This window comes from Hemitrygon akajei, chromosome 3 (assembly GCF_048418815.1).
Source record: "Hemitrygon akajei chromosome 3, sHemAka1.3, whole genome shotgun sequence".
NCBI lineage: Eukaryota > Metazoa > Chordata > Chondrichthyes > Myliobatiformes > Dasyatidae > Hemitrygon > Hemitrygon akajei.
Genome location: NC_133126.1, coordinates 53,724,927 through 53,748,272, shown reverse-complemented (window position 1 = coordinate 53,748,272; position 23,346 = coordinate 53,724,927). Strand labels below are relative to the sequence as shown.

Sequence of the window (23,346 nt, the reverse complement as noted above, 5' to 3'; positions counted from 1 at the left end):
AAGAAAAGTTATAGCAATGACAGCAATAAATGAGGCTTGTAAAAATAGCTTCTATAAATAGAACATGAGCATGATTGGAGGCTTAAAATAACCTTTTAATCTTTCACACTGAACTTGGATATATATTTAAAATGTCAATAAGACGTAATTAAATGTTCAGATTGGTCAACTGATACTGCATAATGTTAAGCATAACGTACGCTTGATGTCATTTTAAATAGACTTTACAAAGTTAAAATACATCTGATGAGAATGCAGATTATCAGAGTAAATCACAAGTGCTCAATATTGCAAGATGTATTTGAAAAATAAGTGCTTGACGGTTGTTTATCAATTATTTCCACTCAGTGTATTGGAAATGAAAAGAAACATCTAAATAGAAAGGCATAGTTGATTAGGGTTTGAGCATCAGAATAATTTATTTTAAGATAAACCAATAGAAGGAAGAATCTTCAAACTGGAAAGATGGTTGAAAGACACAAGCTATTTACAACCTGTGCTCACAATATTTAATTGAAAAGTTGACTTGGAACAAGTCATCTACTTCTCTACAGTGAGGAGCTATTATTGGGTTCCAGACATGTATTCAGTGGCCACTTTATTAGGTACACCTGCTTGTTAATGCAAATAACTGATCAGTCTATCATGAGGCAGCCACTCAGTGCATAAAAGCATGCAGACGTCATTAAGAAGTGCCGTTCTTGTTCATGCCAAACATCAGAATGTGGGAAGAAATGGGATCTAAGTGAGGTTATCCGTGGAATGATTGTTGGTGCCCGGCAGGATGGTTTGACTATCTCAGAAACTGCTGATCTCTTGGGGATTTTCTTGAACAATAGTCTCTAGAGTTTAGCAAAAACAAAAAAAAAATCCAGTGAGCAGCAGTTCTGTGGGCAAAAATGCCTTGTTAATGAGAGAGGTCAAAGGAAAATGGGCAAGCTGGTTCAAGTCATTAGGAAGGTGAGAGTAACTGAAATAACCATGCGTTACAACAGTGGTGGGCAGAAGGCCAGCTCCAAACACACAACACGTTGAACCTTGAAGTGATGGGCGACAGCAGAAGATCACATGAGGTTCCACTCCTGTACCTAATAAAGCAGCCACTGTGCGTATATCACAGACATTTTCTTAGACGCAAATTTGAGGAGCTAGTGCTGGGCTAAAAACCATTCCTTTACAAAATAGACTTTTCAGTTGTAATTAAAAAAGGCTGTTCAATATTAACATCACTTTTGAAAGTACATACTTCAAGCAGTCCATAGGTTTTTTGATAATACATACTACCTAACCTTTATTCACGTGTTATCATTTCAAGCTCAGAACTACATTAGTGGCGAATAGAAAATTAATATTGAGTTTTAATACAATGGCCAAAGACAAAGCGTGTTCCATTATACAAAAGGAAATTAGTCGTCTTGTAATTAAATCATTCGCCTCCAAGTATTGGTCATTATAATCATACATATATCAAGTATTGATTTGACAATCTTGTTTGTGCAGATCTTTCATGTGTCTCTTACATCATGAACTGAAATCAATCTCTACTGAAGTTTACAGGCATCATTAACTATCTTTATCTCTTGTAAAATTATTCCAAAATTAATTTAGCTGGAATTTGCCTCAATGTTAAGTGTCCTTATCTGCTGTTTTCTTAGCTCACAAGATAAATATAGTTCCTCATATACCACCAGAGCACAAATTTCATTGGAATGGAGAGAGGTATCCTACAATTGACCCTAGACGCTGCGGCTGGAAGAAGGATGAAAACTGCTGAGATTTCTGCAGCAGAGACTGCCCAGCAATCCCTACTAACATCTATGCCTGATTTGATTTAACTATGATGGCCTCTGCAATTGGTTAGATTTTCACTGTCTGTACCTGTAGGATTATCTTAGTTACAGATGTCTGGCTACTTCAGACAGATTCAGCCTTATTTTTAGTTGTAAGAGGAACTGCAAATAAAGGCTAAAGGTATAAATAGGGTAGTTTAAATTTACTTTGATCTTATTTAGTTGTTATAACCTGGCACCAACATAACGTAACAACTGTAGAACTGTACAGGCAAAAGCTAGTACCTCTAATAATAATTACTGAAAAGGTACAGTTGAGAAAAACAAGGCTATATGCTAGAATTCATTTGCTAATCTACTTACAAGTCCTCCACATAACAAAGTGCTGTCCCCTTTACAAAAAGCTGTGAAAATACTTAAAAACAGTAGCTTTAATGTGTACACTTCCTGGACATTTTACCTTATAGAATAGCATGCTGCAAGCTGCTTTTATGTACACTGATAAAAGTGTTGTGACAGAAGACCGTGTGCAGGATTTGCACAATGTTTTATAACTGTGTTGTGAAGCTAAATGGATTTTGGCTTCTTCCCCGTCAACAATATAGGTCTGGCACCAATCTTGGGATGAATGCATTTCATATACACTGCAAATACTAAGCATCTTTCAACTTTGTAAAATTGTATAGCAGAATAGTTATAAAAGGAGTAGAATGAAATCCAAATGAGATAATTTTTTAAAATGATTGAAGTTTCAGCAGAAGAAAGGACTCCCAGAGTTTTCTTATTGCCCAGAATAAGAAGGGCTTGTCAATCACGATTAAGCTTCTAGAATCGGAATCCCTTTGAAATGCAGCTGTTTCTTCTTTAATTGTAGCAACGGATACTGAAAAAGAGAGAAGACCGGCCTTAAAGATGAGTAAGGAATACAAAACAGCTCAGGATTAGCTTCAGAGTTCAAAGGTCACTAATTACACTAAGGAGTTCCCAGACACACTGAAAACACAAAACAGGTCACCTAACAAACTGGAAACAGACCCTCTCTTTAAAAAATCTTTCTGAAGTAGTAGATTTCCAGACATGACCAAAAACAACTCAGTGGGATCAGCTGACTACAAAAGGTAAAAAAGCATGGGCTTCTCTCCTGCTTTCTTTGTCCTCAGAGGCCTGTTGAAGGGTAAACTGAACCTGCAGATGGCATCGGCCTTCCCATTTGTTCACAATTTTCCCCAAAATGGAGCCGTAACAAATATGGAGGAAATCTTTCAACATCATTTAGTCGAGAACATATTTGCTGTTCTAATCTTTTTGGTGTTATTAATGCAAAGATGTCAATGGTACACAATTATAGACTCTGCCAGAATTCTTAAAGGCTGATGTTTTAAAGGAATATTTTAATTTACACTAAATATGCTACTGTACATAATTATGTTGAAATAAAGATGCAGAAAACTGAACATTTCTGTATAGCTACTGACAGCCTTTGAATTATACTCCACATACACAATAAAAATTGAAATGTTGTTAGAACTCTGATGCCCTCAGCTTAATCATTTGGTAGGAAAATGAATGTCTCTATTGCTAAATTTGTAAATTAGCAGATAGTAGAAACTATTTGTTAAAAGTTGTCAACATAAGGCTCTTGGGAATATATTTTTATAACTGTACATATTTAATGTACTTCTGTAAAATAAAATTTTGATAGCACATCCTGACATAATGTGAATGTTTGAATAAATTGATCAAGTAGTTGGGGAAAAGTATTTACATTTAGGATTAATTTTGGCACAGTGTAGTAAAGTCACTGACAATGTTGTAAGGAATTATGGCATAGGATAACCAAAATGACCTAATTCATGAATGCTGACTCATGGTTCTAATCAGCCTTTACTATACCCTTTCTAGGTACTGTATCTATTCTTATGATACCAACATTTGTATCATTTTACAAAGCCAGAGAAAAGTTGATAACTTTATGAATGCTTTAGTAAAAGCAGTGAAGTACAGATTAACTCTAAGACTTATTTTTAAGTAAGCCTTCTTCTATCAATTAGCTTGGGAGAAGGCAGTATAATAAAACCATCATTGTTCATATTTGGCTCTCATTAATGGTCCAAGAAGTTTGTTCAATATTACTACATTTCTGGTATTGGGAAAACTAAACTATTTTGTCAGTTGATTATAATGTGTTAGAAGTAAAACAAGGCATGAGAGTACAATTTATCTCTGGAGGCATGTACAGTATTTGTCTGGACCTGAGATCAACAGAAACAGTTTCTTTTTGCTGCATCAATAAAATGACAAATTCATGAATATAACTCTGAGGAAGTTATACAAATGAGAATTGAATGTTGCTGACCTGTTCTTATATATCTAAATGAACTTTTGAACAAAATGTATAGCTTTTCTTTGACTTCATTTGGATGATAAATGATGAATCTTATATAAAGATCACCATCACGGTTGTTTTTTTCTGCTGACAGTACAACTTATTTTTAATCTATTATTCTTTTTAGTTAAAATACTTTGTGCATTCTACTTTTTACATGAAACAGCTGAGCATTGTTTAATTATAAATGTAAGCTACTTTTTCTTCAAAATGTTGATCTTGAATCAATTGTATAAATTATTTAACTAAAATTTATGAATTGTAACATTCTAATTTCCTAAATTGTCAGTGTGCAATATTTTAAATTGTTCTTGAAAATGATTACTTGTTACTATTTGTGTAAATCGTTTCTGGATTTTTTATGCAATTATATAGAGTGGCACGGATCTACTTGAAATAAAGATTGTGATTAAAATTAAACATTAGGATGTCCAATTTATGTAATGGCCCAGTGAGCTTATTCAAACGTTTAGCTGCACCACACATCACAAGAAAGCTCGTCTGCTGATTAGTTGTACTATGCAGACCAGAGAGAGAAAAAAAGGCAGTTTAATCAGTGAATAGCTGTATCATACAGCCTAGGGAACCTACAAATCCATGGATAGCATCACCATCATCATGGACTGGACTAAAAATACAGAGGCTCAGTACAAGAAGGGTCAGACTTCCTGAGGCGGCTCTGGTCATTCAACATCTGCAAGACAATGCTGCAGATGTTCTACGACTCAGTGGTGGCCAGAATTCTATTCTACACTGCAGTCTGCTGGGACAGCAGGGCGAGAGCAGCTGATGCCAAGAAGATTGATAAGCTTATCAGAAAGGCTGATTCTGTTCTGGGGGTGGAACTGGATTTCCTGGTGGTTGTGTCTGAGAGGAGACGATGCAGAAGCTATGGAGCATTATGGACAATCCCTCTCACCCCGCCCCCCCATGAAATTCTGGAGAAACAGAGGAACACCTTTAGTAACAGACTGAGTCCACCAAGGATATCCTTTCTTTCTCCCTGAGGCAAAGACTCTACAACTCCTCAAGTATACAAGAATATGGTTTCATTGCACATCTGTATTTGGCACTATTACTTTTTATTGCACATTTTGCATATTTTTCGTACCTCAATGTTTACATTTTGTATTTTAAAGTATATATTTCTGACTGAGCAACTTTACAACAATAATTTTCTTTGGGATAAATAGTTTTATCTAATCCTATCTTATCATTTACAATTGGGAGTGATTGTCAGGCACAAATATAATCCAACATCATTTCAATTCCTTGCTTTCTCATGACAAGCTTATTGGAGATACGAATTGAACACACAGAATAAATTATCTCCTAATATTCATTGTCAAGGTTCATATGTTAATCATGGCCACTTGTTTAAGGTGCTGGAGAATCAGTAGATCAGTAAGGTCATTAATGTACTTGAGAGATGCATACCCGAGAGATCTCAAAATTAGAGCTGATCATGTTTGCAAAAGGCTGCTTTGCATTTTCAGAATCAGTTTCATCATATTTTAATCATTATATTTACAATAGCATGTATACACTTTAAAACAGATTTGGTCTGGACCACAACTAAAACTCTACCAATGTTTTAAAAATGTATAATAAAGTGAATTTACATTTTAAAACTTTTGTCCATATGTTTGTCCAAACTGCATCAAGATAGTAAGGACCTGCTGGCTATGGGTGCATCACCTTTGGAGTTCCAGATGTAGTACTCAGAAGAAAGGAGCTCCTTGGCTAAAAGTGAAATGATAAGAAGGTTAGTGAAGGTAGAGCTCACTAGAAACAGTAAAGATCCAGCAAAAGTAAATGAATTCTGAAAAACAAAAAATGTACAATTTTTGAATTTCAATGTCAATTACAACGATTAGGTTACAAATATCAGCTTAAATTGCTCAGTAATCACTAAAACAAGGTTTGATAGATTGCTATAAGCATCAGATAAGCATAAGAACCAATGTCCTGGGGGAGCGTTTGCTACTGCTGTTCAGGAGGCTTGAAGCTAATGTGGCAGGGGGATGGGAACAAGTGCAGAGAGACAGAAGGGTGTAAAATGAGAGTAGAAGCAAAAAGTAGAAAGGTGAAAAGTAAAAGTGGCAGGCAGGCAAATCCAGGGCAAAAAGCAAAAAGAGCCACTTTTCCACATAATTGTATGAGGGCTAAGAGTGTTGTAAAAACAAGACTGAAGGTTTTGTGTGTCAATGCGAGGAGCATTTGTAACAAGGTGGATGAATTGAATGTGCAGATAGTTATTAATGAACATGATATAGTTGGGATCACAGAGACATGGCTCCAGGGTGACCAAGGATGGGAGCTCAACATCCAGGGATATTCAATATTCAGGAGGGATAGACAGGAAAGAAAAGGAGGCGGGGTAGCATTGCTGGTTAGAGAGGAGATTAACGCAGTAGAAAGGAAGGACATTAGCCTGGAGGATGTGGAATCGATATGGGTAGAGCTGCATAACACTAAGGGGCAGAAAATGCTGGTGGGAGTTGTGTACAGGCCACCTAACAGTAGTAGTGAGGTTAGGGATGGCATTAAACAGGAAATTAGAAATGTGTGCAATAAAGGAACAGCAGTTATAATGGGTGACTTCAATCTACATATAGATTGGGTAAACCAAATTGGTAAGGGTGCTGAGGAAGAGGATTTCTTGGAATGTATGCGGGATGGTTTTCTGAACCAACATGTCGAGGAACCAACTAGAGAGCAGGCCATTCTAGATTGGGTATTGAACAATGAGGAAGGGTTAGTTTGCAATCTTGTCGTGCGAGGCCCCTTGGGTAAGAGTGACCATAATATGGTGGAATTCTTCATTAAGATGGAGAGTGACATAGTTAATTCAGAAACAAAGGTTCTGAACTTAAAGAAGGGTAACTTTGAAGGTATGAGACGTGAATTAGCTAAGATAGACTGGCAAATGATACTTAAAGGGTTGACGGTGGATATGCAATGGCAAGCATTTAAAGATCGCATGGATGAACTACAACAATTGTTCATCCCAGTTTGGCAAAAGAATAAACCAGGGAAGGTAGTGCACCCGTGGCTGACAAGGGAAATTAGGGATAGTATCAAGTCCAAAGAAGAAACATATAAATTAGCAACAAAAAAAGTGGCATACCCGAGGACTGGGAGAAATTCAGAGACCAGCAGAGGAGGACAAAGGGCTTAATTAGGAAAGGGAAAAAAGGTTATGAGAGAAAGCTGGCAGGGAACATCAAAACTGACTGTAAAAGCTTTTATAGATACGTGAAAAGAAAAAGATTGGTTAAGACAAATGTAGGTCCTTTACAGTCAGAAACAGGTGAATTGATCATAGGGAACAAAGACATGGCAAACCAATTGAATAACTACTTTGGTTCTGTCTTCACTAAGGAGGACATAAATAATCTTCCGGAAATAGTAAGGGACCGAAGGTCTAGTGAGATGGAGGAACTGAGGGAAATACATGTTAGTAGGGAAGTGGTGTTAGGTAAATTGAAGGGATTAAAGGCAGATAAATCCCCAGGGCCAGATGGTCTGCATCCCAGAGTGCTTAAGGAAGTAGCCCAAGAGATAGTGGATGCATTAGTGATAATTTTTCAAAACTCCTTAGATTCTGGATTAGTTCCTGAGGATTGGAGGGTGGCTAATGTAACCCTACTTTTTAAAAAAGGAGGGAGAGAAACCGGGGAATTATAGACCGGATAGTCTGACATCGGTGGTGGGGAAAATGCTAAAGTCGGTTATCAAAGATGTGATAACAGCACATTTGGAAAGAGGTGAAATCATCGGACTAAGTCAGCATGGATTTGTGAAAGGAAAATCATGTCTGACGAATCTTATAGAATTTTTTGAAGATGTAACTAGTAGAGTGGATAGGGGAGAGCCAGTGGAAGTGGTATATTTAGATTTTCAAAAGGCTTTTGACAAGGTCCCACACAGGAGATTAGTGTGCAAACTTAAAGCACACGGTATTGGGGGTATGGTTTTGATGTGGATAGAGAATTGGTTGGCAGACAGGAAGCAAAGAGTGGGAGTAAACGGGACCTTTTCAGAATGGCAGGCAGTGACTAGTGGGGTACCGCAAGGCTCAGTGCTGGGACCCCAGTTGTTTACAATATATATTAATGATTTAGACGAGGGAATTAAATGCAGCATCTCCAAGTTTGTGGATGACATGAAGCTGGGCGGCGGTGTTAGCTGTGAGGAGGATGCAAGGTGACTTGGATAGGTTAGGCGAGTGGGCAAATTCATGGCAGATGCAATTTAATGTGGATAAATGTGAGGTTATCCACTTTGGTTGCAAGAACAGGAAAACAGATTATTATCTGAATGGTGGCCGATTAGGAAAAGGGGAGATGCAACGAGACCTGGGTGTCATTGTACACCAGTCATCGAAGGTTGGCATGCAGGTATAGCAGGCGGTGAAAAAGGCAAATGGTATGTTGGCATTCATAGCAAAAGGATTTGAGTACAGGAGCAGGGAGGTTCTACTGCAGTTGTACAAGGCCTTGGTGAGACCGCACCTAGAATATTGTGTGCAGTTTTGGTCCCCTAATCTGAGGAAAGACATTCTTGCCATAGAGGGAGTACAGAGAAGGTTCACCAGATTGATTCCTGGGATGGCAGGACTTTCATATGAAGAAAGACTGGATCGACTAGGCTTATACTCACTGGAATTTAGAAGATTGAGGGGGGATCTTATTGAAACGTATAAAATTCTAAAGGGATTGGACAGGCTAGATGCAGGAAGATTGTTTCCGATGTTGGGCAAGTCCAGAATGAGGGGTCACAGTTTAAGGATAAAGGGGAAGCCTTTTAGGACCGAGATGAGGAAAAACTTCTTCACACAGAGAGTGGTGAATCTGTGGAATTCTCTGCCACAGTAAACAGTTGAGGCCGGTTCATTGGCTATATTTAAGAGGAAGTTAGATAATGGCCCTTGTTGCTAAAGGGATCAGGGGGTATGGAGAGAAAGCAGGTACAGGGTTCTGAGTTGGATGATCAGCCATGATCATACTGAATGGCGGTGCAGGCTCGAAGGGCCGAATGACCTACTCCTGCAACTATTTTCTATGTTTCTATCAGCAATGCTTTCCCCTTGATTAATCATTGGTTTGTGATACAAGGACATTGAAGATCTGGAGAGACTTCTGAAAGAAACTTGAAATTAGGATGAGAGAGAAGAGTAAAGGTCAATAACTTTAACCATCAAAATCTTAAGGATCCAAATTTTTTGATGACTAACATCACCTATTGAAAGGCAGAAGTATAATATGACCAAGTAAATGAACCCGTCAATGTTTTTGTCTTTTCGGCAATAACTGCAGACAAGATTGACTCATTCAGGGTTACTTATTCTTGTTGAAGGAAAATCCAAAATATTCATCATTCAAATCGATATATCAAGAACATTACTGAAGCTTACATGTGACAATTTTAGGCTTTGCTGAAGAGTAGACTTGCACTGAATGTTGGTCCGCATAGCAACCAGTCAATGTATAATCTGGGATTCGGAAGTAAAGCTGGATTGAATGAAATATGAAATACTAATTAGGTGTTTTAGAACAAGAAATCAACCACATTTTATCATAACATTGCCAACCATTATTTAGTTTGTTTTCCATGTATGTTATGTTGGTTACAATAAATATCCTTGTGGAAATGAATTTGTATCTATTTATGTTAATAGTTCCATTGTTAATAGATCAAATGGCCCATTTTTTAGAAAGGGAAAAAAAAGGTCTACTTCTCATGTTGATTAGCAAATTAGATATGAAACATCTTTTACTGAAGCCATAATGCTTTTGGAATCTTTGCCTAAGAAAGTTTTAGACCATCAGCAGATTCTTCTAGTAAAATTACATTGTTCTTGATTTCAAGCCAACTTAATCATGTTTCCAAGATGTTAAATATAATTATTCATAGAACATAGATTAGTACAGCACATTACAGGCCCTTCAGCCCACAATGTTGTGCTGACCCTCAAACCCCACCTCACATATAACCCCCCACCTTAAATTCCTCTATATACTTGTCTAGTAGTCTCTTAAACTTCACTAGTGTGTCTGCCTCCACCACTGACTCAGGCAGTGCATTCCACGCACCAACCACTCTCCGAGTGAAAAACCTTCCTCTAATATCCCCCTTGAACTTCCCTCCCCTTAACTTAAAGCCATGTCCTCTTGTACTGAGCAGTGGTGCCCTGGGGAAGGGACGCTGGCTGTCCACTCTGTCTATTCCTCTTAATATCTTGTACACCTCTATCATGTCTCCTCTCATCCTCCTTCTCTCCAAAGAGTAAAGCCCTAGCTCCCTTAATCTCTGATCATAATCCATACTCTCTAAACCAGGCAGCATCTTGGTACATCTCCTCTGTACCCTTTCCAATGCTTCCACATCCTTCCTATATTGAGGCAACCAGAACTGGACACAGTCCAAGTGTGGCCTAACTAGAGTTTTATAGAGCTGCATCATTACATCGCGCCTCTTAAACTCTATCCCTCGACTTATGAAAGCTAACACCCCATAAGCTTTCTTAACTACCCTATCTACCTGTGAGGCAACTTTCAGGGATCCGTGGACATGTACCCCCAGATCCCTCTGCTCCTCCACACTACCAAGTATCCTGCCATTTACTTTGTACTCTGCCTTGGTGTTTGTCCTTCCAAAGTGTACCACCTCACACTTCTCCGGGTTGAACTCCATCTGCCACTGCTCAGCCCACTTCTGCATCCTATCAATGTCTCTCTGCAATCTTCGACAATCCTCTACACTATCTACAACACCACCAACCTTTGTGTCATCTGCAAACTTGTCAACCCACCCTTCTACCCCCACATCCAGGTCGTTAATAAAAATCACGAAAAGTAGAGGACCCAGAACAGATCCTTTTGGGACACCACTAGTCACAACCCTCCAATCTGAGTGTACTCCTTCAAGATTTCATTTTTTATAAAACTAAATCACCTTCTCTACTGAAGAATTTATAATTTCTCTTCAAAAGCCATTTGAATTTTGTAATATGGAGTCTGTCAGAAAAAAATTGGTATTTTCCTGGAGAGAAAAATGCCCATTTCAACTCATCAGCCCAAAGTCCTAGCAATTTTTCACCAAAGTTTATATAGCTATAAATAAATTAAAAAAGCAGATATTCCAAATTCAGGGCTTCTTTCCTCATTAAACATCAGATTCTGCCCGGCCTATTGGGAATTTCCAGCAGGTTTTAAAAAAAATATCAAAGACCTGGTGTGAACTTAGGACTTGAAAACTACTTGTAACATTGTTGATTTAATCCAAATAGTTTGCATGTTTGATTTTGAAAAGTAGAACAAAATACACCAAATGTAACGTTTTAAGGAATTTATTTAAAGTTGTATGTCATTACATATCTTTCATTACCATTCCTTAGATTGAGGAAAGGCAGAGAAAAAAAATTGTAATATAAAGTTTGATAGCCAAAGATAATTGAATAATTATGTTAAGTATTCAATATGGGAAAATGTGAATAATTAAACATCACTTGTTTCAATGAAAAGCTATTCTTGGTCAAAACTTATGGCAGGTAAAAGTGATGCAGCAATTAAAGTAATTTCTGTTCATTTGGCTTCGTTATTAATTTACATATTTCCTTTTCCTCCTTTGGCAGGTCTAAATAACCAAGTAGAAAATGGAAAGCACCAGTCTACCTTAACATATGCTGTAAGTCCAATACAGAATGGATCAGTTGGCTGCATTGGTTGGTTTGTAGCACCAACCCCATGGAATATTACTGTACCAGTTAAAGATACTTCCAATGACTTTGGGAATTTCTGACCTAAGAAGCGAATAGAATAAAGTCCTTTTACAATAAATAGCACATTCCCCATTGTATATTCTTATTTGGGAAGATAAAATGAAATATTCAGAGCTGATTTCTCTTAAACATATCCATTATCTAATTGGTTTCAAAAACATAATATAAAGTGTCAAGTCCATGCAACAACTCTAGCAAATAACTTAGCTTCAATTTTCCACAAGATTTTGTTTTATGTAAGATAGAAATGTATAAAAATAGCTGATTAAAAACAAAAAAATGGTAAAGCAGGATAGTCAACACCTGGGGAAATTCTGACAAAACAAACCTTTGACCTGATAAATTAATTCTGCTTCTTTGCAGTTGTAATTTGTGGTAGGAATTGTTACAAGTAATCTTAGATTATTCTAAACTAGCCCATTGGGAATCTTGCAGTGCTCTCTAAAGTGAAGACACGTCATATAGTGATTTAACTTACCTGCCACTTCCTTTTTTCCCTATTAGTAATAATCCTCAGTATCACCCTCTGAGGGTTCCACTCCTTGATACCCTCCTCCTTTTTATCTATAAAAACTCTTATTATAAATCTGACAGAATTGGGCCCATGAACCACAGTTGAAAAAAATAAGGTAAATAAAGCCCAATAATCAAAACTTACTTTATGATCTGATATTAATTTTCTAACAATATTATAGGTACAGTGACACAGTTGCATGGCATCTCAACACATCGTAATTTATATCTGCAATATATTGTAAAGAGATCAGAAATGACAAAACATGCAGTAATTAGTTGAAACATAAAACATAAAATTTGGAAGAATTCAGTGAAATTATCATATCTGGCCAGGGTTTTAAACAGCCCAATACAAAACAAAGTAATTTGGCTTTATTAAATTGATAAGAGTTTGCAATTACTTCTCACTAGAATATTTGCCATCAATTATGTAATATAATTTGCTTGCTGAAATAAGCTAGCAGACATGGAACTGAAGCAAATTTTGGATGTTTTATGAATAAGTATGATCCTTGTGTACAAGGCAGATTAAAGATGTTTAATAGATTCAATTTACTTACAATGACATTAATTGTCATTCTTTAAAAAGACAACATATGATAAATGTAAAATTTCATTTACTAATTCATATTTTAAAAATAACTATAGTATAAGTTTGTAAAAATATTGTATCTTGAATCAAATTTAAGTGAAATAGAATAGTATGCTAACCAATGATCCAAACCAGTAAGCTTTTCTCTCGTGCCACCTCTAGCTGCCCATGGTTCACTTTACAATCAGTGTGTATAATTGGACCCCTATCAAGAAATGAAGAGAGCAGGATAATCAGATATATTAAAATGCCAGGAAATCAAATTTTACCTTACTCCAAAACATTTGAATTTTTTTTTTATTTTTGTTAACAATGAATAATAACAGAAGTAAATAGAAGGAGGAGGTGGCCATTTGGCCCCTCAAATCTGCCTTGCCAATAAATTTAAATCAAGGTCCCAAACCTTAGTTCATCTTCTGTGCTGGATCTCCATAGCCCACAATTCTCTGATCTTTCAAAAAAAAAATGTATCTTCTTCTTTAAATACTTCCCCACAATCCGTTGATTCAACACCCGTTATGAAATAAAATTCTCATGCAATTTAGTTTTAAGTAATTGCTCCCTTATCTTGCAATCATACTCCTAATTCAAGGTTCACCTACAAGTGGAAACACCTGTCATTGGAACCTTACATATTTCAATAAGATCACCACTCAATCTTCTAAACACTAAAGAATATATATCTAAATCAAGACTGTTTAACGTCATTTCCTGTACAGAGTGTAAAGAAAATGAAATAATTATCACTCCAAGTCCAATGCAGCACAAAAAAGGGCAAATACAATAATAATAAAACATAATAAACATGAATATATAAGATAGCTTATATACATAGATTGACTGTATGTTGATAAAGTGATGCTAGGAGTTTTGTAAAGTAATGGTGGAGATGATAAAGTAGTGGTGCAGTTAGTGGGTGGAGATGTTGAGCAGCCTTACTGTGTGGGGCAAGTAACTGGTCCTGGCATGGATGCAATCCAGCCTCCTCCTTGATGGGAATGGGTCAAACAGTCCATGAGCAGGATGCGTGAGATCCTTCATGATGTTACTGGTTCTTTCCCGGCACCTTTCTGTATACACGTCCTTGCTGACGTTCATGTAGGCTGGTGCCAGTGGTGCATTCAGCAGTTTTGACTAGCCATTGTAGAAACTTCCTCTAATTTCTTTAGGGGTTTGAGATAGGGTAACTCTCTTATTGAAAAATAACCCTAGTGAAACTCTTTTGAACATCTCCATTACAGGTATAGCCTCTTTTAAATAAGGCTTCAAAGGCTATCCATAGGCCTCACAGGCATCATGTACAAATTTATCTATACTTCCCTATTTATAAACCCCAACTCTCTTGCAAGGAAGGTCAATACGCTATTAGCTTTCCTAACTAACTGCTGCACCTACCAGCCAGCTTCTTGCAGTTCATGCATGAGAATGCCAAGACCCCATTTGGGATCATCAAACGTAGGATTTCTTTCAGGAATTAGGTGTACAACAGGTATTAGTACAGGGGAGAAGCAGACTTCAAATAAACCTGGTCAAATGTGAGCTATAAACAGTTATCAGCTTTGAAATTAAAAGGACAGCTGTGTAAACAAATAACCCTCAGCTACAGGCCATTTAGTTGTGGCAACTTTGTTGCCTTTTGTCTCATTAGTTTCTCCCTCCAATAAATAGTTCCTTATGGCAGGAATTGTTAAACATTCTTTAATATTATTTGAAACCAGACCATCAAATATCTTCGGGATATTTGCAATTCTAACTGATGTAATAAAATAATTTAACTTACCTGCCATCTCCTTGTTTCCCATTAGTAATTCCTCAGTGTCACCATTTAAAGTTTACACTCTTACCTATGATACCTTTTTCCTTTATACATAAAAGTAAGCCTTTGCTATTATGACACTAAACACAGCTGAGAGAACTGGGCCCATGAACTACAAATGAAGTAAGTTATGTAAAGCCCAACAACCACCACTGCTAACATTTACTATTTGGTATTAGTTTTCTAATGAAATGCAGTAGGTGCAGAGAAACATTATTGTATAACTCTTTAAGACTGTAATTTAAATCTCTGATATGTTGTAGAGATCAGAAAATGAAAGCATGCAGAAATTCTCTGAAATATAAAAACTGTTGATATAACTTCTAAAATAAGTGTATTTTATACATGCCTGAATTTAATTCAATGTAAATGATACCAATCAACTTAAAATACTTAGCAAGCTTTTGCAGAATTCTTATGTTCTCAAAAGAAACAGAGCCATTTTCATATTAACAAATGGTTCTTGGCTCATCACATTTCTGAGGGCAGAGCAAAGTTAAGATGGCGCTAAACAGCAACTCCTTTGTTTGCATCTTTGAAAACAGCTCTATTTCTATTTTTGATATCTTTTTTCCCCTTTTCAAGGTTCTTTTGAAGATTCTGACCTGGAGTTACACTCTGGCTTTGGTTCTTTGTGGGAATGGGACCCGTCTCAGGGCCTCATGACCGGCCGCTTTTTGACATGCCAAGGACACGGCCTGGAAGAGTAGCGTGCCTTCAGGATGCCAGATTTTTCGTGGCTCTGGAGATGGGCTGATTCAAGGCCGGTGCCCCTGACTGAGGTGTGGCAGGAGAACACTAAACATCTGGAGAAGTGGGCTAGCCTTTCCCAGGCCGATTCTCCGGGTGCAAGGGTCAGAAAAAGTAGCGCCAGACTTTTAACATGGTAAGTCAGTTTGTTATGACTCCACTCTCTGTGTGAAACGGGGACACCTCTTTTTCCTTATTAGGAAGAGACAGCCTGTGGTATGTCAAATTACTGGGTGAACGAGTGGTCTTTGGGTCACTGCAAGTCTGTGTCTTTATTGATGCTTTGCTGCACATTTGAGTGCTCGGTGGAGGGCGCTGATGCTTTTATGCTGGTGGGGGAGGGGTCGTTGCCTTGCTGCTTCTGCCTGGGGAGGGAACTGAGGGGCTTTGGGGTACTTACTTCAAACTTCCATTCATTCTCTGGGGCATTCCTCTGACTTTGTGGATGTTTGCGAAGAAAAATGTTGTATACATTTCTCTTGAATGTACCTATTGAACTGTAATGAATCGTAATGTGCAACTTACATAAACATTATTGAATGTTTTACATATCCGCAGAGACAACTTACTCAAAGCACAGGGTCATTTCAAATAGAGTAACTAACCAAAAACATTAAGATAAACTATTGTCACAAGCGTGGGAAAATCTGCAGATGCTGGAAATCCAAGCAACACACACAAAATGCTGAGGAACTCAGCAAGCCAGGCAGCAACCATGGAAGAGAGTAAACAGTTGATGTTTCGGACCAAGACCTTTATCAGGACTGGAAAAAAAGTCAGAGCAAGGTGGTGGGGGAAGGGGAGGAAGAAGTATAAAGTGGTAGGTGATAGGTGAAACTGGGAGGGAGGGAGGGGGATGAAATTAAGAGCTAAGAAGTTGATTGGTGAAAGAGATAAAGGGCTAGAGAAGGGTGAATATAATAGGAGAGGGAGGAAGACCATGGAACAAAGGGTAGTGGAAGTACCAGAGGGAGGTGATTGGCAGGTAAGGAGAGAAGGTGAGAGAGGGAAATGGGAATGGGGAATGGTGAAGGTATGGGTAGGGAGGAGGGCAATTACCACAAGTTCGAGAAACTGATGCTCATGCCTTCAAGTTGGAGGCTACCAAACTATTGTAATCGGCCTGCACCAAAATTAAACAACTGTTAAAAGTCTTATATCGGTTATAGGGAAAGAAATATTGTTGTGGTTATATTTGCAGTACTGACTCTATAATGCCTTTGGAATTTAGCTACTTAGATTTATAATTATCATAGTTGTCATTAGAATTAAAGAATTTCTGGCAGTAGTTTTTTTTTCTTTAAATCATACTGCACAATATGAAATTATTCCATTCTGCATAAAGGATAGAAGTTGATAGGTTAAGAGAAGTCAGAAGTGGTCATGGTTGAAAAATCCTACAAATAATTTGATTCTAATAGAATCAATATTGAAATGTAAAGATAATTATTAAACTTGTTTTAATGGTTTGGATGTGAATCAATATTGCAAATGTAACTGGTATCTCTAAATGTCAGGTTTGTTTGCAGAAGCTGTAACTACCTATTTAAATTACCAAAGAAAATCCCTTCAACAAACAGTCCACAGAAATAGTCTGCATGGTGCACCCAGAGAGAAAAATCCTCAATGTTCAAAGACAACTTGCTAAGGAAACAGATTCCGGGACCTTATGTTATGCAACAGATGAAAAATATTAAATTAGATTATCTATTAATCACATGTAGATCCAGCCATACAGTGAAATGAGTCAATCAAATTAACAAGCAGGATGCGCTGGGGCAGCCCACACGTCACCACACATTCCACCGCTATGTTTGAAATTTTGGAATGTTATTACTAAACAATTAATACCTATTTAGTTGTAATTATATTCCATTTTGTATAGTACATATTAAGTGTAAATAGATCACTGGACTTTTTCCTACATCTCCCATTTGAAAAAAAAAGCTCATTTTGTAAAATGAGCCTTCCAAATTCCATCCAGCAAAGAATTTTATTCGCTTAGTGTAACCTAACCCATCTAATTGCCACACACCCATCACCAACTTACCAACCTTAGACACATTAAAATTGCTGAAAGCCAACCAATAAAATAATACACTTGATATTCAAATGAGTAGTTTATTATAAAATTTTACTATATACCACATCCCACAAATTCACTGGGTATCCTGCACATATATCCCACACAAAACTTTCACTGACATAACAAACTTTTTTAAAATACAAGACACCACCTTCAATACCTGTTAAAGAAGGGAATATGAGCTTCACAATATTCAAATCCATTTTTGACACTCTCATGAAGTTTCAGATTGACTGCAATCTTTAATTGTTGCTTTTCTTCTGTCATTTGATAGAAACCAAGAATTGGAGGGATTGGTACCTGCAAACAAAGCAATGGGGCATAATTTAATTAAGGCCTCTAACACTATCAGACTGTTTCACTTTCATGAATGCTTAATTTGACAAGACCTAACAGTCTGATTTCTTCTGTTCAAAGCAAGCTGTTTTAAATCGTATGAAATTACCATAATCCAAATAATTCCACAAAGCAGTAAAGCTGAGCAAAAAAGCTGTTACTGCAACCTAACTTATTAAAACTGTTCAGTATATGACTGGCTTGGTTTGTATTCACTGGAGTCAAAGGAGAAGCAACTTGAGTGAAAAACAAAACCCTGAGGGGCATCAGTGGGTTAAACAGCATAGGTGGAGAGAAACAGATGGTCAAGGCCCTTCTTCTGTCCATTTCCTGTCACACTTAAGCCACTGAGTTCCTCTAGCATCTTGTTAGTTCTAGCACTCTCTTGTACCTCCAAGATCTTGAAAGGTCTTGGCAGGCTGTTTCTTGAGAGAAAGTCACCCACTTAAGGCGGGGCCACGAGTCTTTGCAGCTCTGTCCCTCATTGTACGGTGAAGGCAGTTAGTCAGATTCTTCATGATGTGGGGGTTGTTAGAAAGGTGGGGTATTGTGAGGCTGGGTTGTGGAGTTCAGATTACAGTCAGATCAGCCACTGTTAAACTGAAGAGTGGAGCAAACTATGAGGAGCTGATTGATATATCACAAAATCTGGGACAACACCAGAACTTAAAAATACTTTTGCAAATCATCTTTTTAAAGCATTATGTAAATGAAGTGAAAATTCTGTAAATCCAATCAGGCATATGTAGACACAAATCATCCTTGCACTCCAATTTTCAAATTTAGTATTCGGGTGATATGAAGTGGAAAAACAGTCAACAGACAAAGCCCAGATTTAACAACCAATCTTTGAGTTTTCCCATGCATTCCATCTAGAGCACAACATTTTTCAGTTCAAATCAGTAAACCTACATACCAGTGATTATCCATTGTTCTGCAACCAAGTTATTTATTCAGGGATAATAATCAACATAATCAAAATACTCATAAATTATTAACTGATACTAAAATACAGAAAGCACAGGGGACTAAGATTCATAAATGGAAGCACGAGTGCTGTTGGTTGAGAGAATTATTAAGAACAAGAATATCTCTACATTTCTCTGAAGTGCATGAGCAATTTTACATTGACATGAATAAGTTGACTGGCCTCTAACAATTCATCTAAACGATGACAGCTCTGATTATATGGCACTCTTTGTATACTGTTACGGAACTACCAACCACGATTTATTTGTGGTAAGTTATAACTTCAACCCATGACACTGACTTAAAAGCAAGAATGCTACTTACTGAGTAAAGTCTGACACCAAGACTATAATTCAAAGTTAGAAACCAGTTCAAGTAAAATAAACTTTTTTTTATAAAAATGGTCTTTTACTTGCACAAAACTTTCAAAAAGATACTGCATAAATTGAATCAAAATTCATATACTTTCTTATTTCAAGTTTAACATGAATACTAACTTGGGAAGTGTAGTAGCAGAGTTTAAATACATCTAATGGTGGTGTGAAGGGAAACTTGTATGGCCCATTGAACAGTGAATCATCCATATCATCCACACTATTAAAAGTAAGGATAGTGGAGTCAACTGCACTGACACAAGGATGCACAAGAATATCCTGGAGAGGAGATCCATTGATGGGTAAATTCAGGCTTACGGTAACAGTTGGCATTATTCCTTCCAAGTCACACTAAATTAGAACAAATACAGAAAATAATAAATTAAACTTTAAGGAAATCAAAAACATTTTTGTTCAATAATAACAGCAGAGACAGCAGACAACCTGGAGTAAATTCCATTAAGCTACACACCTGTTGGAAAGAAATGCATTTATATAGCGTTTGCAACTAATAAATTACTTTACATCATGACCGTTGCTGTTACAAGGAACTAATTTGCATACAGTTTGTGTATATAGATAGATAGATAGATAGATAGATACTTTATTCATCCCCATGGGGAAATTCAACTTTTTTTCCAATGTCCCATACACTTGTTGTAGCAAAACTAATTACATACAATACTTAACTCAGTAAAAAATATGATATGCATCTAAATCACTATCTCAAAAAGCATTAATAATAGCTTTTAAAAAGTTCTTAAGTCCTGGCGGTAGAATTGTAAAGCCTAATGGCATTTATGCTCAATATGCTCAATGCATCCATTGATTTTGGCCAAGAAATAAATTTTGCTGTTGTAAACAACAGCATCACTGATTATTTTCATAATGAACCACAGGATCTTTTACACCCACTTGACAAGGTAACTAGATCTTCATTCTGCATCTCTATAGAAAGACAGTATCGCTAGAAATACAACACTTCATTTGTACCATCTTAGTTATGAGCTCATGTCCTATAGTGAGACTCAAAATTCTTACTATGAAGTAAAAAATGTTGTCACTGAGTAGAATTCCCTCATACTTTGGGTGACAGAAATGATCCCCAACAATTTGTTGATGTTTGTGATAGCCTTATGTTCCTTATAACAATGCACAAAGCTACAGCTCAATTATTTACCTTATTATTTATTTAGGATTCAGCAAAGAATAAGAATCAAATTTACAAACATCTGATTTCTCTGAATAAATAAAAAACACAAAAAGTGATAAACTATAGACATACAACTTCAACACTAAAAAAGTAAACTTTTTTTTAAAATCAACACCTTCCACATTTTTGTCAGAAGGTAATTTCTGAACAATGAAATGTACATACACAGTACTAACCTTACATGTTACAGTTCCATATGCCTGCCATACATCAATTACATCTTTCTTGCCATACTGCATTGACCGAATTTGTTCGGTGACAGTGACGTTAACCTGTGGTTTTCCTTTGTACGTACCAGGCTTCCAAGCTGGCTGCTTTGGGGCCTGTACTGAATTATGAGAACCATGGCTTCCGGAGAGGGTTTGCATCAATCCAAAATCAGTATCTGTTGGAGTGCCAAGCGGACATGCATGCATCAACATTGCAGGGAGCTGAGCAACCCTAGTGGCAACGTCTGATTCAGTTCTCTGTGACACATTTAGAAAGGCCATTAACCCTGTTAGTAATGCAAATGCAGCAGAAATCCCATGTAGGTTTATTAATGGGGGGTGAGGATTCAAAGGCTGTTCGACTAAAGGAAGGCACGCAAAGAGGATGCCATTTTGTGTCATTACAAGAACAGGCCAAAGAGTTCCATCTCCAACAGCAATTTCATAGATTGATGTCCTATTTATTCTGCAACAGCTGTCTCTGAGTTCCACAAAGTTCTTGTCCAGATCAGTCATACCAAGTTCACATAACAGTGCACCAAGAAAGATATCATCTTCTGGCACTTCTGTATAGCTATCCCCATTGAAAACTCTGGCTCTTTTTTCAACTGTTGGATATTGTCTATAAAAAGAAAGCATGGATAAATGTTTTGATAACTGCCATAAATGCCATTGAATACTTAATAAAATGCAAATAAAATGGAGCATCACTGCAGGGTGCTATACTGTATGTGCAATATATCCTACTTACCAAATACGATTAACGTTAGCATTTTCTTACCAACTTTGAACCTAAAGGCAGCAATGTTATTGGGTTTAACATCAATATAACATTGTACAGGCCTTTAAAAAAACAGCAGTACTGGTACTGGGAGACATATGAAAATGCTCAGTTTTCAAAGGTTACAGAAGGAGACCAATCAGTTCAAGTCAGCTCTCTGTGGGCCAATTCAGTCTCATTTCCCCTTTCTATTCCCACAGCCATACATATTTCCCTCAAATATAAATCCATTTCCATTTCAAAATTATTTGTCTTCACTGCTTCTACCGCCCTTGTAGGTAGTAAGCATTTACTACTAGTGTGTGAAACATTCTTCCACAAATCAACTGTATCTCTGATCAAAAATCTTAAACTTATTTATCTAAAGATACAATGCAGACCAGGCCCTTCCAGCCCAATGAGCTACACTGACCAGGAACCCACCTATTTGACCCTCGCCTAATCACAGGACAAATTATAATGACCTATTAAGTAGTAGGCATTAGGATTGTGAGAGGAACCCTCTTATTCATGGGGAATAAGTACAGATTCCTTACAATGCTGGAACTGAACTCAAAGAGCTGGAATAGTGTTGTGTTAACTGCTATGCTACTGTGGTGGTCTTTGCCCCATCAGCTAAGCTGAGCTGTGATATTTGAACATCTTACTATATTTTGTGCCCCTAATAACCTCCCAATTGCCTTTACTCCGGTGAGAACAACGCCACCTTCTCCAACTAAATCTTGCATAGTTCCCCGGAAGCAGAGATATATCTCCACTGCCCCCTTTCAGAGACCTTCACAGCATTGCTAAAATGCGGTGAGCATAATCGCACGAGACCTAGCATAGGGGAAAACGGGACAGATGAAACTGAAGGAAGTTGTAAGGCCCACGAATAGGTGGGAGGGCAGGAAGTAAGGTAGGGAGGGAGTTGTGTACATAAGCCTGAGCAATAGTGTATGTTCTCCAATTTTTGGCACCTCTTTGCTTTTGTAACAAGACTTGCTCTGTTCAGACTGGGTTAGTTGTGTGCAACAGCCATCCCAATTTAAAAGAATTCATGCATAATTTTGGTTTCTCTATTACATTAATTGTCATTCTATTCTCACATTGCTAGTTTTATTTTCCCTTGGCAACTTACTGCATCGCATGAAGAATTCATCTACATTATCATGCATTCTTTCTTTGTTGCATCATATTCTCTAAATTCCTCATCCTTTAAAAAAAGTTCAGCATTCTTCTATATCAACGCAAGTCGTTTGCTTTTTAGTTAACTGAAGAAAATTTTGCACTGCTTTAATTCCTCCCATTTAACAAACCCCATTCGCCTAGTAAGTAGAGGTTATGCCGTTAAACTCTGAACTTGTCCATTTTCCATTCGCATCCAATGCTTCCCGAACAGAATCAACTTTCCAATACTGTCTGTAATATAACGAACGTGGTCAATACAAAATGCCCGTGTTTATTTGTACAACGTATTTTGCTGAAAGCTCGTTTCTGGAAGTCTCCTCGAACAGAAAACGTTAAGAGGGAAATGCACATTCGCATCCTGCACATCATTACCTGGAGAACTTCACTGACGCCGCTTCTCCCCTCTCCAGGCCCACCAGCCAAAGTGCCCGAACACTCATTGCTGTCAGGTTGACGGAAGGAACAGCGACGTACAGCAAAGCAGGCGGGCCCCGGCTGGGCTGAGGAGAGCGCGCCTGCGCATTCGCAGCCTACGGGTCAGAGGACGCCCGGTCTGCGCAGTCGTCCTACCG

At 37.5% G+C, this 23,346-nt stretch overlaps 1 protein-coding gene across 1 annotated transcript; it reads right to left on the bottom strand.

Annotated features, from left to right (window-relative positions):
- Positions 1-394: 394 nt before the first annotated feature.
- Positions 395-23,311, bottom strand: ap5m1 (adaptor related protein complex 5 subunit mu 1). Its single transcript, XM_073039918.1, has 9 exons — positions 23,147-23,311; positions 20,791-21,445; positions 19,525-19,752; positions 17,883-18,022; positions 13,190-13,275; positions 11,856-11,983; positions 9,596-9,692; positions 5,799-5,919; positions 395-2,673 (listed from the first exon to the last, which is right to left on the bottom strand). The coding sequence occupies exons 1-8, from the start codon at positions 23,212-23,214 to the stop codon at positions 5,837-5,839; spliced, it is 1,485 nt and encodes a 494-aa protein (XP_072896019.1). The 5' UTR covers positions 23,215-23,311; the 3' UTR covers positions 395-2,673; positions 5,799-5,836.
- Between the last annotated feature and the right edge of the window lie 35 nt (positions 23,312-23,346).